Source organism: Convolutriloba macropyga, chromosome 2 (genome assembly GCF_964194025.1).
Source record: "Convolutriloba macropyga chromosome 2, txConMacr16.3, whole genome shotgun sequence".
Classification (NCBI taxonomy): domain Eukaryota; kingdom Metazoa; phylum Xenacoelomorpha; order Acoela; family Convolutidae; genus Convolutriloba; species Convolutriloba macropyga.
In genome coordinates this window covers 22541258-22559353 of record NC_134469.1, presented here as the reverse complement: position 1 = coordinate 22559353, position 18096 = coordinate 22541258, and the positions used below count along the sequence as shown (strand labels likewise).

General features: G+C 35.4%; 1 protein-coding gene across 1 annotated transcript in view; it reads right to left on the bottom strand.

Annotated features, from left to right (window-relative positions):
• The window catches only part of LOC142335194 (uncharacterized), a 53885-nt gene extending 36055 nt beyond the window's left edge, over positions 1–17830 (bottom strand). Inside the window, exons 1-4 of the mRNA XM_075383579.1 lie at positions 17564–17830; positions 14719–14898; positions 7783–7974; positions 7313–7461 (exon numbers count right to left, since the gene is read on the bottom strand). Of these exons, the coding sequence (XP_075239694.1) occupies positions 7313–7461; positions 7783–7974; positions 14719–14898; positions 17564–17798 (756 nt within the window). The 5' untranslated portion in view covers positions 17799–17830. The remainder of the gene's footprint in view (positions 1–7312; positions 7462–7782; positions 7975–14718; positions 14899–17563) is intronic.
• Positions 17831–18096: the final 266 nt, after the last annotated feature.

Genomic DNA, 18096 nt, shown 5'->3' with positions numbered 1-18096 from the left:
AAGGTTTTCAACGGTGACCCATTTAACTCCCCCCCCCATCTTTCCACCCCTATACTGTTATGACCGCTTAGGATAATCCCCTTTATTCCCATGTTTATTCATCGTAAAAATACCCACTTGAAATAACCCCCTATATTCCCATGTTTAAGTATCGTATTATTACCCACTCAGCATAAGGCCCTATATGCACACGTTTATGATCCCAGGAATGCCAACTGGGGATCACTCTCTATATTCACATGCTTAAGTATCGTAAAAAAATATCCACCTAAAAAAACCCCTATATTCCCATGTTTAAGTATCATAAAAGACCCAATTAATGTCATCCCCTATATTCCCATGTTTAATTACCACAAGGATTACCCTCTCACCATAACCCCCTGAACTCACATATTTTAGATCCTAGGAATACCCTCTCAAGATCATTCCCTATATTCCCATGTTTAGTATCGCATGAATACCCCCCCCCCGCTCTTAACGCTCTTATTATTTACTACTACTGCTGTCTCAAAACACTTTTAGCAGAATGAGAGAAGATTAAAATTAACCTAGAGAAGTCAAAAATATTTCACGCAAAATGTTGAACAAGCTGTGAAGAGGTTGGTTCGGGGTTAATTAGATAGGGGTAGATAGGTAGAGGAGGAGGGGAGGGGGGGGGGGTCAGTGTCTCTTGTTTCAATAGGACTATAATGGAAATATTCTTTCGCCCGATTCTCAAAACAATATTTTGACATTTAATATTTGTGACAACAATATTTTGACAGTTCTTAATATCTACGAATTAAAAACCTCACAGAAAACTGACAGAAAAATATAGAACATTAACTAAATCAGACACAACAAAAAAGTGGAAACAAAAGTTAATTTCATAACTATACTGTTCAAAAATTGCATCCAGAATTTTTAGTTTTAAGGGGTATGAGGTGCGGGAGAGGACGCAAAGGGGTGAGGTAGGTCTTGTGAGGCAGGCAGAGCAGATAACTATGGGGGTGTCTGTAGTTTGAAAATTTCGGAGGGAACGAAATGGCGCGAATGAACTCCTCGAATTACCATTCGACCTTCAAAGTTCCCAACAATTCTTAATTACTATATATAAGAAACGCATTTATTTGAAAGTCTAATGTTAGAAAAAACTCAACGCCCTAAAAACCAAAGTCAATGTTCGAAAACAAAAGTCAAGAACAAATTTGCTTCAGCTAAAAAACCTGTAGAATCCCAAAACTCCTTTTTGAGTCGTAAAAAACATAGAACAAGTGCTAAATTACAATCTCCAAATATGACCAAATAGGAGTCTGCTCAACAACGGAATGACATCAAAATAACTTGGACTTCAAAATTGTTTTTGTACAAAAATCATTTTTTCATTTAATAACGTTAATAATGCAGTTAATAATAATGCAGTTCTAACGTTAATAATGCTGTTTCGGGTAAGTTTAGTTTTGTCAAAGGTTACATTGAACCACTCTTCGAGTCGATTCCGGTCGTTTCGAGTCGTTTCCGGACAAATCTCCATCCATGACCTCATTTGCGCAACATTGAACAACAACTTAAAATTCTATGAAAATATTGACAATGAGCATCTTTAGAATGAGTATACAAAAGAAAAACATCGTGCCAGTCAATGAGTGCCTAAAGAAAAAGAAGGCGACACTAAAGAAAACTACGTACAAAATCAATAATAAGAGCATAAAACTTTAGAAGTAAAAAAATCCTTTGAGAGATTCTTATTTTGTAAATAGCATAATAGAACTACAAATGAAGGCTAAAGTCACAATATCAATACGACATTATCTAAGACGGTATATCACTCAAAGTATACGTTCTAAAAAGTCGAGAAACTATTCACGCCGCACTAGAAGGCCATTGGGAACTCATTATTGAGACTAAGCAATAAGACAAGAAAACAAAATCAAGCCTACTAAAAAACAGCTAATGTTACTTAAAAAACGTCATAAACATAGCCGGCAGATTGCCGGAATAGCTGCGAAAGAATAGACCTGCGTTCCATATAATAGAGATAGAAAAAGATACAGATCTAAATTAAAAAAAATAGACGCTGCTCAAAAAACTAGGTAAAAAACATTCAGCGATAAATTAAAAAAGCTTGTTAAAATTCATTCCACAGCAGCCTCCTATAGGGACCTTTACTGAACTAATGAGTTCCTTTGACCTCAAACAAATTCAAATTAAACTTAAGTTTCAAAGTGCAAAAGTCATTTTATTGAGTGAGGTAAGTCACGTATGATCAAAATGTAATCACGCAAATAACCTAAAAACTTTTGCTAAAGCGAGTGAGAAATGACGTCACGCGCGCAAATTCCATTAGTGAGAGGAAGAGGTCATTCAGAATATTTGACTTTTTCAGCGTTGCTGTGTGAACAAATGTAAAACAAAAAAAAGGCGTCAAACGACGAAACAAAAAAAACAAGAGCACCGCACTATAGCTTCGCTCAGATTTCAGCTTCGCAGCTATAATCAAAACAGCGTGAGAATCATTAATGAGACTAGGTGGCCAATCAGGTAAAAATGCAACCAAAACTAGCAAAAACTCGAAAAAAGCGCTTTAACTTTTTGAAACGAATAGCTAAGAAGTAAGACTTATAAGAACAAAGCTCGAGTAACGGGCATCTAAAATTGGGCTTTAAAGGTTTCATCCCGTTTCTATTTCTGATTTCGTTTTTTAATACTGAGTCTTACTTTTGAATTGCTTTGCGGAGCAACTGCTGTCTCAAAACACTTTTAGCAGAATGAGAGAAGATTAAAATTAACCTAGAGAAGTCAAAAATATTTCACGCAAAATGTTGAACAAGCTGTGAAGAGGTTGGTTTGGGGTTAATTAGATAGGGGTAGATAGGTAGAGGAGGAGGGGAGGGGGGTCAGTGTCTCTTGTTTCAATAGGACTATAATGGAAATATTGTTTCGCCAGATTCTCAAAACAATATTTTGACATTTAATATTTTGTGACAACAATATTTTGACAGTTCTTAATATCTACGAATTAAAAACCTCACAGAAAACTGACAGAAAAATATATAACCTTAACTAAATCAGACACAACAAAAAAGTGGAAACAAAAGTTAATTTCATAAAAAACTATACTGTTCAAAAATTGCATCAAGAATTTTTAGTTTTAAGGGGTATGAGGTGCGAGAAAGGACGCAAAGGGGGTGAGGTAGGTCTTGTGAGGCAGGTAGAGCAGATAACTATGGGGGTGTCTGTAGTTTGAAAATTTCGGAGGGAACGAAATGGCGCGAATGAACTCCTCGAATTACCATTCGACCTTCAAAATTCCCAACAATTCTTAATTACTATATAGAAACTCATTTATTTGAAAGTCTAATGTTAGAAAAAACTCAACGCCCTAAAAACCAAAGTCAATGTTCGAAAACAAAAGTCAAGAACAAATTTGCTCCAGCTAAAAAACCTGTAGAATCCCAAAACTCCTTTTTGAGTCGTAAAAAACATAGAACAAGTGCTAAATTACAATCTCCAAATATGACCAAATAGGAGTCTGCTCAACAACGGAATGACATCAAAATAATTTGGACTTCAAAATTGTTTTTGTACAAAAATCATTTTTTCATTTAATAACGTTAATAATAATGCAGTTCTAACGTTAATAATGCAAGTTCGGGTAAGTTTAGTTTTGGCAAAGGTTACATTGAACCACTCTTCGAGTCGTTTCCGGTCATTTCGAGTCGATTCCGGACAAATCTCCATCCATGACCTCATTTGCGCAACATTGAACAACTTAAAATTCTATGAAAATATTGACAATGAGCATCTTTAGAATGAGTATACAATAGAAAAACCTTGTGCCAGTCAATAGGTGCCTAAAGAAAAAGAAGGCGACACTAAAGAAAACTACGTACAAAATCATTAATAAGAGAATAAAACTCTAGAAGTAAAAAAATCCTTCGAGAGATTCTTATTTTGTAAATAGCATAATAGAACTACAAATGAAGGCTAGAGTCACAAAATCATTACGACATTATCTAAGACGGTATATCACTCAATGTATATGTTCTAAAAAGTCGAGAAACTATTCACGCCGCACTAGAAGGCCATTGGGAACTCATTATTGAGACTAAGCAATAAGACAAGAAAACAAAATCAAGCCTACTAAAAAACAGCTAAAGTTACTAAAAAAAACGTCATAAACATAGCCGGCAGATTGCCGGAATAGCTGCGAAAGAATAGACCTGCGTGCCATATAATAGAGATAGAAAAAGATACAGATCTAAATTAAAAAAAATAGACGCTGCTCAAAAAACTAGGTAAAAAACATTCAGCGATAAATTAAAAAAGCTTGTTAAAATTCATTCCACAGCAGCCTCCTATAGGGACCTTTACTGCACTAATGAGTTCCTTTGACCTCAAACAAATTCAAATTAAACTTAAGTTTCAAAGTGCAAAAGTCATTTTATTGAGTGAGGTAAGTCACGTATGATCAAAATGTAATCACGCAAATAACCTAAAAACTTTTGCTAAAGCGAGTGAGAAATGACGTCACGCGCGCAAATTCCATTAGTGAGAGGAAGAGGTCATTCAGAAAATTTGACTTTTTCAGCGTTGCTGTGTGAACAAATGTAAAACGAAAAAAAGGCGTCAGACGACGAAACAAAAAAACATAGCAGGACAAGTCCTGACGTACAATTCAAAGAATTTTCATTGACTAAACAGAAAACTAGACCTAGAACGGACAATGAATGGATTGGAAAAACCATTTAGAAAAAAATCCGATCCAAAAAATCGAAAACATACCCGGCAGATTGCCGGAAAATAGCCGCCGTTGATTCCAATAAGCATGATTGGGATTGAAATAACAGAAGATATTGAAAAAAAAAGATTTTTGTACAAAAACATTTTTTAAGTCCGATTCATTTTGATGGCATTTCGTAGTTGAACATACTTCTGTTTCGTAGAGAGAGGCTACAGGGGCTACTATCAATAACATTAAGCATTAGAGAGAGGTAACTAATACTTACAGGAACGAAGTTCAAATAGCGGGCATCTAAAATTGGGCTTTATGGGTTTATCCCGTTTCTATTTCTGACTTCAATTTTTTATACTGACTCTGTTCATTTTGAATTGCTTTGCTGAGCAACTGATGTTCAAAATCACTTTTAGCAGAATGAGAGAAGAGAGAAACTAGCCTAGAGAAGTCAAAAAGATTTCACGCAAAATGTTGAAAAGGCGGCAAAATGAGGTAAAGCGAAACATTTTTTTATTCGACGAAGTAAAAAAAATAGGAGCGCTATAATAGCCGGCTGAGAAGATGAGGGCGGCTATTAAAAAACAGTAAAAATCAAAGTGAAATTGCCGCATGTGAACAAAAACCACTAGCGAGAAGGCGAATTTTTGTTCAAACTCCGATTTCTCACTCTACTTTAAAATTAGAGCGAAAAAATATCACGCCGCAAAACCACTCGCTTTTTCGCTCCATTTCCTGTTTCGGCGTGACCAAAATCACTACTCCAATTTGACTTCAAAAATCATGAAAATGTGTGAACAGATCTTAAAAAAAAAAAAGACAGCGCCCCAAAACAATTCCAATTCTTTGAATTGTAAAAACCAAGAGCACCGCACTATAGCTTCGCTCAGCTTTCAGCTTCGCAGCTATAATCAAAACAACATGTGAATCATTAATGAGACTAGGGGGCCAATCAGGTAAAAATGCAACCAAAACTAGCGAAAATTCGAAAAAAGCGCTTTAACTTTTTGAAACGAATAGCTAAGAAGTAACACCAAGCTTCGCCTACAATGTGAAACAATGATTTATATAACATAAATCCTCATTATACTCAGCCCATGATACTAGTCATTAATGAGAACAAGTGGTAAGACAGCAGTATACAAACACTGGCAAAACTCAAAAATTTTCTGAAAATGAAGAGCGTATAGGCAATAGATAGCAAAAACAATACACTGAAACAATTAATTCAATCAATATCAACCTCCTTAGCCCTGTTGAGAGCTGTAAGCAATGAGAGTGGGAAAAATAACAACAAAGCGATAAAACATTCGAAAATAATTGTCAAAGTCGCAAAGCATTTGTTTTGCATTTAAAAAATTCCATAACTGATTTAATCCCCATTAGCAACCTATGACACCAGTCCTAGGACATTTAACGAAAAGATAACAAACACTCGAAAAACTTGAAAATGCACTATTAAATTTTGGAAACAAATAGTGTCGAAGTCAAGGAACCAACTAAATATGAACTCAAAATATTCATTAGATTAATTTATGCGTCATTACTAATTAATGAGACCTGTCAAAAAATGACCAGCAGATTCTCGCAGAATAGTCCCCATTGATTCCCAAACCCGATCGTGATTGAAAGAACAAAAAAAGCTAAACTTGAGGCCATGTGAAAGTAGCGCGTATTTAAGTAGCGTGCATCCAAATTGCGCATTATAGGGTTTCTCATTTCTATTCTTGATTTCATTTTTATGACTGGGTTTGAAAACACTTTGAGCAGGAGCGACGAATAAAATTATTTTGAGGAAGTCAAAAAGAATGCATGCAAAACGTTGAACAAGCTGTGACTTTACCTAAAGCAATTTTTCGACAAAGCAAAAAAGGGCATGTGTCAAACTTTTAAAGCAGGAATCCAACTTTTAAAGCAGGTCGAACAAATTGGTCAGCCAAAAAACGCATAGAAAAGACCACAGGACTGATATAGTTGCCAAATACTGGTTTTCAGAGCAATTAAAAACAAGTCAAGATGAGGCACGTGGGAAAATCACTCTCAAAAAACAGAAAAAAAATTTTTGCAGCCACCAATTTCTCACTCTACTTTCATGATAATTTGAAAAAAAAAAATCACGCTTAAAACCTAAAATAACCACTCTTATGACTTATCATTGGCGTGAGAAAGCCGTAATAAATGAAAATATCTTTTAAAAAAGCGCGCAATACAGTCCAAATCCCTTGGATTGTAAAAAAAGGAGAGCGCCTATATAATAGCTGTCGAGAGGCTAACGGCGGATATTAAAAACCCATGGAAAAAAGGGAGGCGAGAGGTCGCTTTGGCTTAAGTTTAGGTAACCCAACTCCAACATATGAGGGTAGAGAAGGGGCAAAAGAAGGACGGGGCATAAGTAGTGAGGTGGCATCCAAACAAACGAGAATCGTGAATAATCCCAAGAAGCCGAGTTTGGTGGATTTGCTCATCAGGTCGTGAATTTATGTCCATCGATTACTTGGTTGAATCACATGTTTAAAGACAAGTAGAGCTTTTAGAGTACTGCTAAGCGACTATTCATCTACTCTGATAATACTATTCAAATATGAGCGAGAAACTGACCTTGATCTTCTGAAGTAGCCACGTGAACACAATACAATGGTTCTTGAGTAAGGAGGACAAGACTACAAAGTAGTATCTCTTCATTTTATGTATCTCCCCAGCATTGGCTAACGCTACCGTCTCAAGGTGGTCTTTGATGAGCAACATCACTGAAATCAAATAATGGTTTTCAAAAATTTGGGGGGGGGGACTAGGCGCTTTTTTATAGGCCCAGCAGTTTCTACTAGCCGGCCACCAATTCTATTCAGTTCCGTAGAAGAATTATGCGCTCAATTAGCTGACGCGCTCTTCAGGCTACTCTCTCCAGGCATGGCGATAAATTACTAATACCCATTCTCTCTGTGAGTAGCCCGTAAAAAAACGTTTCAACTTAATTTCAACGTACAATTCAACTTACAATTTCAACAAACAAGTAAACGTACTATTTTCAACGTTCAAGCATGAATTGTACCACAAAAACGCATACTGACGTTTGAACTGTTCGTCCTCGGTCAAGTAGGCTTCATCAGGAAGCGAATTGTGACATAGCCAATAGGCAGCACACAGGCTGTTCGCTCTCGTTGCCTTGTGGTACTCGCAGTAGAAATCAGTCATTATCTCAAACACTCTGCTCAAGTCCAGTCCACATGTTTGACTGAACAGGACCGCTTCGTTGAATAGACCTGTCAAAGAGAACTATGTTTACTTTTTGTAAAGCCCTATCATAACTTGACAAATGCATTCATTTTATTACTCAGTTCTTTAACTTACATTTTGAATACAGAGGTATTTATGGAATGCAGCAGTTATCTCAATTTCTCACTTAGTTGATTGACGAGATCTATTACGCTTATCTCTTTTTGATTAATAGTCCACCAAAGACGCCAGACTGTATCATTGAACAAACACAGCAGGCATATTGCCGGAATAGCTGCGAACGAATAGACATGCGTGCCATATAAGAGATAGAAACAGATACATATATAATTTGAAAAAGTTGTCTACGCCGCTCAGAAAACTATGTAAAAACCATTCAGCGATCGATAAATAAAGCTTGTTATAATCCATTGCGCAGAAGCTCTTTCCTTAGGGACCTTTATTACACATATGAGTTCATTTGACCTTAATTAATGCAAATTAAACTTAAAAAGTTTTAAAGTGCAAAACTCATTTTATTGGGTGAGGTATGATCAAAATCTAATCACGCAAAAACTTTTTCTAGAGCGAGAGAGAGAGAGAGAGAGAGAGAGAGAGAGAGAGAGAGAGAGAGAGAGAGAGAGCGAGAGCGAGAAATGACGTCACGCGCGCAAAAGCCGTCAATGAGAGGAAAAAGTCATTCAGAAGATTTGACTTTTTCAGCTTTGCTGTTTGACCAAATGCAAAACGAAACAGAGCGTCAGACAATGAAACAAAAAACATAGCAGGACGTACAATTCAAAGAATTTTTCATGGAATAAAAAAAGCTAGACCCAGGAAAGACTATGAAAGACAAGCGCAAAAGTCACTAAAAAATCGCAAGAGCCTCAGTCTAAATTTCTCCTCCCTCAGCAGTACAGTAGAATCGGTGAACTATTCGCCTAATGCCTACTATAACCCCAAGAGAGATATACAAAGACTTAATTCCCTCAAGCTTTAGCAGTTTCTGCCATTCTTAATGACGGAACTAGAAATCGATCAAAGCAAAAATGATGAATTGAAAACCAAATCAATAGATCAATTGAACTCAACTAATTGCTACATACTTTTCTCGAGAGTATTTTATTGTTCCGACCCCACTTGTGGGGGAAGGAACTATATACTCAAATGGGTTTTTTTTTTTTTGTTCAGTGAATTTTGGCCGATCGATATATTCGTCGTAGAGAAATGTGAGTGGTATCATTAAAAAGCTGGTCCAGCGTAGAATTCAAAAGTAAAAAGATTTTTTTGAATTTCGTTTTTTTCGAGGAGTTATCGAGGATTGAAGTTTTGTGTGAACAATGGGATCTTTAGCATGATTGTTCACTTTTAGTACAATTTTCTTCAAACTAAGATCTTTTTTACGAAAACATTAATTCAAATTTCTATAAAAAGAATAAATTTTGAGTTCGTAAAAGTTGAATGCAAGGCGATAGAAAGACTAGTTCTGGTCTCATAGGGAAGTTCACTATCAAAAAAAAATCGAACTCTAATTGAGAGCCCTTTTTTTAATAAAACTTTTCTCTTTTTTGCTTTTTTAAGTCACCTAGAGACAAGTCACATTTTATATCGACGTTCTATTAATGACAAAACTCCTTTATAGTCGAATGAAGCGCAATGAACAAAAAACGTCGTTTTCAAGGAATTGCTCATGTTTTTTTTGGCTTCGATTCTGAGTTTTCGTAATTTTGAATGAAATTTTGAATTTCTTTTTGAAGTTTTACTATTTTTTTTGGAGTCCTATGGTAGGGATTCATTGACTAACAGTGCAATATGTTCCATAATGAGCATTAAGTGAACATGTCTATTTCATTGAGGGGGCGGCTAATGGCTGTTAAGACTTAAAAAATAATTTTTCGAATTTTTTTTTGAATATTAAAGAATCATAATCTTATTATAGTGAATTGTAAGTCAGTCCAGGGGTGAGAGCACCCTCTTCCTTCCTACTGCAACCAAAATTAAACTGGTTAGCGGTTTTATCTTCTATCTATTGGTTATATGACTTCAATGACAAAAAATTTCAATTTTTTAAAATTTTTTTTGGATTTTTACGTATTATTGGTTACTTTTGAAATCTTATCACATTATCCAAATATTGACAGTTCCCATTAGCTTAAAAACGATGTTCTGTGGATGACCAATAAAAATTTTAAACAAAAATTTATGGTTTAAATGGCTTCGACACGTTCTTCTTGCACTTTTCTACTGATTTTTTGGTTTTCTCCTGTTTTTTTTTGTTGTTTTAATAGTCATTATACTTACTGTGATCTCATAATGAATACCTATGCATGACAAACATAAATGTACTGCCACCGGGGCATCTTTGAGCGCTTTTATTGACTTCCGTTGAAAGCTATTGAATTTAATGTCTGTTAAAATAAAAATCATTTTTCGAAAATTTTATTTGAACAATAACAATTCCTAAATTTTTCTTGAACTGTTAGTGAGTTTCAGTATTGACTGGACCCACTTGCTTTTTACTGCGACTAAAAATATTCTGTTTAGCTGTTTTATCTTCTAGCTATTGGTTATATGACTTCAATGACAAAGATTTCAATTTTTTTAAATTTTTTTTTTGGATTTTTTGAATTATTGGTCACTTTTGAACTCTTTATCACATTATCCAAAGATTATTGTAATCCAATTGGCTTAGAGAGGACGTTCAGTGGATCACAGAGAAAGTTTTCAGAGAATAGCTAATGGTTTAATTGTCTTCGACACTTTCTTCTCGCATTTTTCTACTGAATTTTAGTTTTTGCTGTTTTTGTTATTGTTTTCTGTCATAAGACTTATTGTGATGTCTTTTTAACTATCTATGCATGACAGACATCATTTTCCTCCCTATGGGTTATATCTGAGCATCGTCATTGAGCTCCGATGAAAGATTGAGTTTACTGGCTGTTAAGGGTTTAAAAATAATTTTTCGAAACTTTTTTGAAATTCAACCATTCCTAATTTTTTTTCGTGAATACTCTTGGTCACTGTTGGTTCTAACAGAATCCATTTCCGTTCTACTATAGCCAAAATTAATCTGGTTAGCGGTTTTATCTTCTACCTATTAGTTTTAAAACATCAATGCCACGAGAATTCATATTTTTTTTGGGTACTTTATTTTGTTTTTCGATCCTTTTGAAATCTTATCACATCATCTTACTGCTGAGAGTCCCTATTGGTTTAGGGAAGAAGTTCAACGGATCATAAATAAAGTTTTCAGGGAAGAGCTTATGATTTGAGTTGCTTCGACATTTTCTTCAGGCACTTTTCTACTGAATTTGTGGTTTTTGCCTCTCTCTGTTGTTGTTTTCATAGTCATTAACTTGTTGTAAGGTCTTATTGATGAAATACGATTGGCAAAAAAACTTATTGTCCCCTCGAGGCATCATTTATTGTATATACTGGCTTCCGTTGAAGGCTAATGAATTTAATGGCGTTGATAATACGTGTTTTCCCGCAATTTTCGTGCGTCTAATGTATTTGTTTATATTTGTTGATTTTTTGAAATTATATTGATAAAAAAGGTTTTCCCATTGCTCCTGAAAAATTAATTTAAAATTGAAGAGTGTTTAGTGAAAAGTTCATTTTTTTAATGCCTTCGACCCTTTTGTCGCTCAATTTTTTTTCCTGAATTCGCTGTTTTTGTTCTTTAGGTAGCCGTAAATTGCTCACAGATCTCATAGGCTTGTAATTGAGGACTGAATGAATGATGTTGCTCGAAACATTCAGTATATAGCGAATAGGTTCCTTTCGTCAAATTTAACTTCTATTCATCAATCAGATGTCCCATCGAATTTCGTGTATTTCAAGAAATAACATATATATTGATATTATGTGCCACTGTTGTTTCGTTTTTCTGAACGTTTATTGAATGGCCATTTTTTGCGTTTCTTTTTCTCTTCCTTCAGAACAATCGCGTAATAACAGATCCCAATGGTTTTTAAATGTGGCCCAAGTAAACTTATTTAATCTTTCAGTATAAATCCTTCAACTGAAATAGCAGAAATAACAACTGAATTAAAAATACATATTCAGATGATAGGTATTGATTTTAATGGTAGCAAAGGTTTGTGTTTTCGCAAATCGTTTGTAATTTTTTGAGTTTCTCTTTAGTTTGTTTCTATGGCATAGTCTGACCACAGACGGGTGCTTTTGGTTTTGTAATGACTTTTTAGTAATTTATCAAGGATTTTTTTATTAAAAACCAATGTTTTTTAAGATTTTTGAATTTTCTTGGTGCAAAAAATGTTGATTAATTTTTAAGTTTCGCCTCACTGTTCGTTCTTTTTGTCGGCTTGTTACCTAGTCTCGTTAAGAAAACTTTTCATCTGCTGTATAGTTAGTAAAAGGTAAACTTGTGTAGTTAAGGTTTTATCTGACTGCATTTTGACGTTGTTACCAGGTGCTTTTAAATTTAGATATTCATTTTTTGCCGCCAAAATTTTGTTGGTGCTATTTTTTTTCTAGTCTCTTCAATGTCAGGTCACGTTGGTGCTGTAATGAAGCATGGCATTAGTAATTCAATTAGTAGATAGAATGTGTAACGATTGTTTTAAACTCAAACATCTATTTTTGTTATCTCTTGATTTGGTTGACATTTTAGTCAAAAATAAAGATGAGCTCGGGTCGGAACATCATGTGCGAACGCACATTAACGAGCCGCCTTGTAACTAACTATGGCCGGTAGATTGCCGGAAAAAAAGCCGCTGTTGACGCGATCGATGCACATTGGGATTGAAAAAGCAATAAATTGGCCGCATTTTTTTCTGTTTTCTTTTCAGAGTCAAAGTGTTCTAATTCGGCGTGCAGTATCAGTTGGATTTTATGTCAGCTCCTTAACCGAAAGCTAATAAGCTTACTACTAATGTCAGCTAGCAAACACTATAATGAACTTTGATAACCTAATTCTCAATGACTTAATGACCGGGCTTTATCGGTTTATCCCGTCTGTTTCGATTTTGCTCTTTTGACCTCGGCTGCATTCACTATCTTGCGTAATTCATTGAGTGAATGTATTTAAAAACCATTCAGTCGAAACAGTGAGTGAGGTAAGTCCGAAGTCAAACGTGAAAGTCGTCACTTATGTAAAACGAAAAACCTGATCAAAGGGTAAAGTGAATTGAAAAAAGGGGAGCGCTTAAATAATAGCCGTTGAGAGGCTGACGGCGGCTATCAAAAAAACAAAAAATCAAAGACAAAATGCCGCATGTGAACAAAAAACCACTAGCGAGAAATTATATTTTGTTGAAACAAACTAGTCCTAGAATGAACTATGAATGGATTGGTAAAAACCATTTAGAAAATCCGATCCAAAAAACTGAAAACTATAGCCAGCAGATTGCGGGAAATTAGCCGCGATATACGCATGTGGCCTGCTATGAATTGAAACAACGAAAGAAATAAGATAGACAGATCGAACACCAGTCCTTTAACAGACCACTAGACTTTCTGGGTTAGATCCGAACTGCCAATTTTATGACACATACAGCCTATAAGCAAAAAACCCTAAGCTCAAGAATAATACTCAAGAATTAGGGCATATAAGTTTGGCACGACTTAGGTGCAAACTATTGATATTTAACTAGTAAATGTTCATACAAATCAAAGTTCCATGAGTTAGTTCAGTATTCATTTTTTTGAATGAAGTAAGTCACGCAATTGAACTAAAAACAGATATGACGTCACGCACACAAATTTCAACTGCAAAGCAGTAGAAATCAATGAAGTCATTGAAAAAGTCAATTCTAAGAAGTCAGTTCGTCAGAATCATCGATGGAGACAACGAATTAAAAAACCATAGCAGGACACGTCCTGACGTACAATTCAAAGAATTTTCATTGGCAAAACAAGAAAACTAGACCTAGAATGGACTGAGTGAATTGAGAAAACCATTTCTAAAATCAGATAAAAAAACATAAAATTAATGTCAAAATGCCGCTAGCGAGAACAAAAAACCACTGACGAGAAATGTCAATCTGATTCTCACAAAAAACTAGGCCAATAATGAACTATGAATGGAGTGGGAAACCATTTGGAAAAAAAATCCGATCAAAAAATCGAAAAAACAGTGAACATCAAAGTTAAATTGCCGCATGTGAACAAAAAACCACTAGCGAGAAAGCGAATTTTTGTTCAAACTCCGATTTCTCACTCTATTTTAAAATTAGAGCGAAAAAATATCACGCCGCAAAACCACTCGCTTTTTCGCTCCGTTTCCTGTTTCGGCGTGACCAAAATCACTACTCCAATTTGACTTCAAAAATCATGAAAATGTGTGAACAGATCTTTAAAAAAAAGACAACGCCCCAATACAATTCAAATTCTTTGAATTGTAAAAAACACAATGTCCCCAATAATATCCGCTATCGCTTCGCGGCTATCAAAAAACAGTAAAAACCAAGGTGAAATTGCCGCACGTGAACAAAAAACCACCAGCGAGAAAGCGAATTTTTGTTCAAACACCGTTTTCTCACTACATAAAAATTAGAGCGAAAAAAATTCACGCCGCAAACCACTTGCTTTTTCGCTCCATTTCCTGTTTCGGCGTGACCAAAATCACTACTCCAATTTGACTTCAGAAATCATGAAAATGTGTGAACAGATGTTAAAAAGACAGCGCCCCAATACAATTCAAATTCTTTGAATTGTAAAAAACCAAGCACACCGCAATATAGCTCCGCTCAGCTTACAGCTTTGCAGCTATAATAAAAAAAACTCCTGAGACGTTTCAAATCGGTAGTCAATTGGTCACATCGTACCGTATTGTGCCGCCCTGATCATCAATTGTTCACGGGAGAGAGATCTCGAATTAATGATGATTTCTGAGTCTAAATGAGGATCACCCAGTGACAGTAGTCGGTGTTTGAGGCGTGCCACTGATCTGTACTGGCAGATATCACTCAGTTTCAAGACAATCACTCCATTGTCTCCTGCTACATCTAAAAGCATTCAAAACTGATAGGTGCTAACTGAACTCTAAGCACATTACTGTTTGGTGGGACAAGTTTGACGGATCTTCGAAGAAGCTCTACGAATCAGTGAGGATCAAATCGGCGGTAGTTCTTCAACCTGATCTGATATGCCTCACACTACTTGCTTATGATGTTTGCAAAACAATTAGCGTGTATGAAATAAATTATTCTTTTTAAGATAATACATACCTGCACATTAAGTTAGTTAGTACATAATTTAGTCACTAAACATATCCGACAGATTGCCGGGATATAGCCGCCATTGATTTCCATCACCCCGATTGGGCCTGAAAAACAGAAATGAAGAAAGATTGTTGCACAAAAAACATTTTTAAAGAGCAAATTTCTATTCATCGTAACACATACGTCTGTTTTATAATGACAGGATACAGGGGCTAGTATCAAAGCTTCAGAGATGGTAACCAAGACTTAAAAAAACGAAGTTCAAGTAGTGGGCATCTAAATTGGGCTTTAAGGGTTTATCCCGTTTCTACTATTGACTCTGTTAGTATTTTAAATAGCTCTCCTGAACAACTGCTGTTCAAAAGCCCTTTGAGCATAACTAACTCGCCTAGAGAAGTCCAAAAGATTTCGAGCAAAGTGTCGAACAACCCATGAACCAAGGTAAAGCAAAAGAAAGTAAAAACACAGCAGGACAAATCCTGATACAATTCAAAGAATTTGTATTCAAAAAAACTCGACATAGATTGGACTACGAGTGGATTTGAAAAACTATTTAGCAAAAAATGCGATAAAATTGAGTAAGAAGAGAAGCAAAAATTGAAGTCAAAATGCAAAGTGGAAACATTTCATTCTGGAGTCGCTTTTTCGCTCCACTTCTTGTTTCTGAGTGGCCAAAATCACTTTCAAAAAATTCTTTGGAGCGTAAAAACATAGCAGGACAAGTCCTGACAAAAAATTCAAAAAAAAAATTTAAATTGACTGAAGAACTAGACTTAGAATGGACTATGGATTGGAAAAACAATTTAGAAACAAAAAATCAGAAATTTTCGTTAGAGCGGTAAAAATCGAAGTCGAATTGCCGCATGTGAAAAAATCAATAACGAGAAAGCGAATTTTTGTTCAAGCTCGATTTTATCACCCAACTTAAAAATAAGAGTTGAAAAAATCCCACCGCAAAAAAACTTGCTTTTTCTCTCCATTTTCCGTTCCGGCGTGACCAAAATCATCACTTCAGTTGGACATCAAAATGACAAAAATGTGTGAACAAATCTTGAAAAAACATAGCCGCAAGACTCCAAAACTGTCTCAAAGTAGCAACTCACCTAGTCTCCAGCCAATCATTCGATGAATAAAATCAGCCTACTTTACAGTTTAATAACGATTTTGAAACAACAGAGGAAAAACAACATAAGAAAAACCGCAATTCATATCTGGAAAAACTGTGGAAATTCTGGAAAACTCGGAAGTTATATCTGGAAATACCTGGATTATCCTATGAAATTTCTTGACCCCAAAACAACTATGCCAAAAAACTATTGGCAAAAAAAACATGCAATAGAAAGTTAATATTAAAAACTGATTACCATTTGACGAGGAAAAAACAGAATTGTCAAGAAATTCATTTAAACATTTGAAATGCGAAGTTCCGACAATTGTTCAGCAAATCCTTTAAAAATGCTACTGCTCAATCACTGAACTACGCAATGTCTAGTCAGAAAACGGTGATCAATGAACAAAAAAGCAAACGACAAAAATCCGGGGAAAAAATTTATATAAGTTTTTTTTCAGGCAAACGGCCATGTATAATTTTGAAGTGCGAAATCTTGGTAGCAATATATTTTGAACCTATATAATAGTTCTATGTTAATAATTGAAGAAAAACAGCAATCGGGGAAAAGCTTGAATTCAGAAAAAATGGGCAAATTACTATAAAAAAGAAGACGAAACTGGGCAAAAATTTCATTAAAAATACCGAATTTTCATTAACAAACAAATCTCAAAAACAAAATCCATCGCATCAAAAGATCACATGAAAAAGTTTACAAAATTGCTAAAAAGCGTCCAAAAAGGGCAAAATTTCAAAAAAAAACTCAAAATTGCATCTAAAAGTCTAATATTTGCTTCAGAAGATCAAAAATGTACTATTAGTAGCTTAATTTATTCCGGCAAACATCTTTAGCGGATAAAGATAGAGTGAAAAAATTTTTAAAAAAAACTTTAAAACCTCACGTGGTCAAAAAATTTCGGTCGCCAACTTTTTGCACTAAATTCTCTCTCTGCTTGAAGTCTTGTTCAGCAGACTGACCTAAACAGTTTTTTCACGTGCGTAATTTGACTTCTAAAATGCATCCTCTGAAAATTGAAGTCACCGATTAAAAAAAGTCACTTTTACCTCTTCGAGTCGCAAAAAAAAGACAGTGCCCCAATGCGATTCAAATTCTTTGAGTTTTTAAAAAAGAATAGGCCCACTATAGCCGGCTGAGATGACGGTGTTATTAATAAGGAAAATTGGACAATTAAAATTCAAAAAATAGTTGCAATTGAGCATGTTCTTGACAGTATGCGAGGATCTCTACCGTGAGAAACGCTCCTATGAGTTCACTTTTCAAAAATTTCGAGGCTATAACAAGAGCTACAAGACTAAGAAATCTGGTCATTGAAAACCTACCAACACAAGACATTTCTTGATCCGTGCCCGCTTTGGCGACTTTTGGCATGAGCAACATTTGGTCACTCGGGGGACACAGTCCCAATCCGAGTTCACACTGCTGCCAGGCCTTATACTCCTGTAGGAAAACATTTTTGCAAAGTTGCAGTTTGGAGTCTTTAGCTGTTGAAGACGCTCCACCTGTTGTGCCCAACATTGACTGTTCCTGCTGGATTCGTATTGCCTTCTCCAGCATCACTATTGCGCCACTGCGATACCTAGTGAAGAGGAATTCTAATCAACGCTTGCGATTTAAACTGAAACTTCAGCAGAAATTAACTGATGAATAATGAAGAACAAGATACATAACTACTAGTAAAGTCCTACAAGCCATAACTCACATCAGTATTAGCCTGTATTGCTTCCCTGTCAATTAAAAACACAGCCGGCAGATTGCCAAAAATAGCCGCCATAGACAAAAACTGTCGACAAGAGTCTCAAAAACTATTCTAATTTGGTCTGCAGTTTCAGTAGACTCAACCCGACGAAGTCAT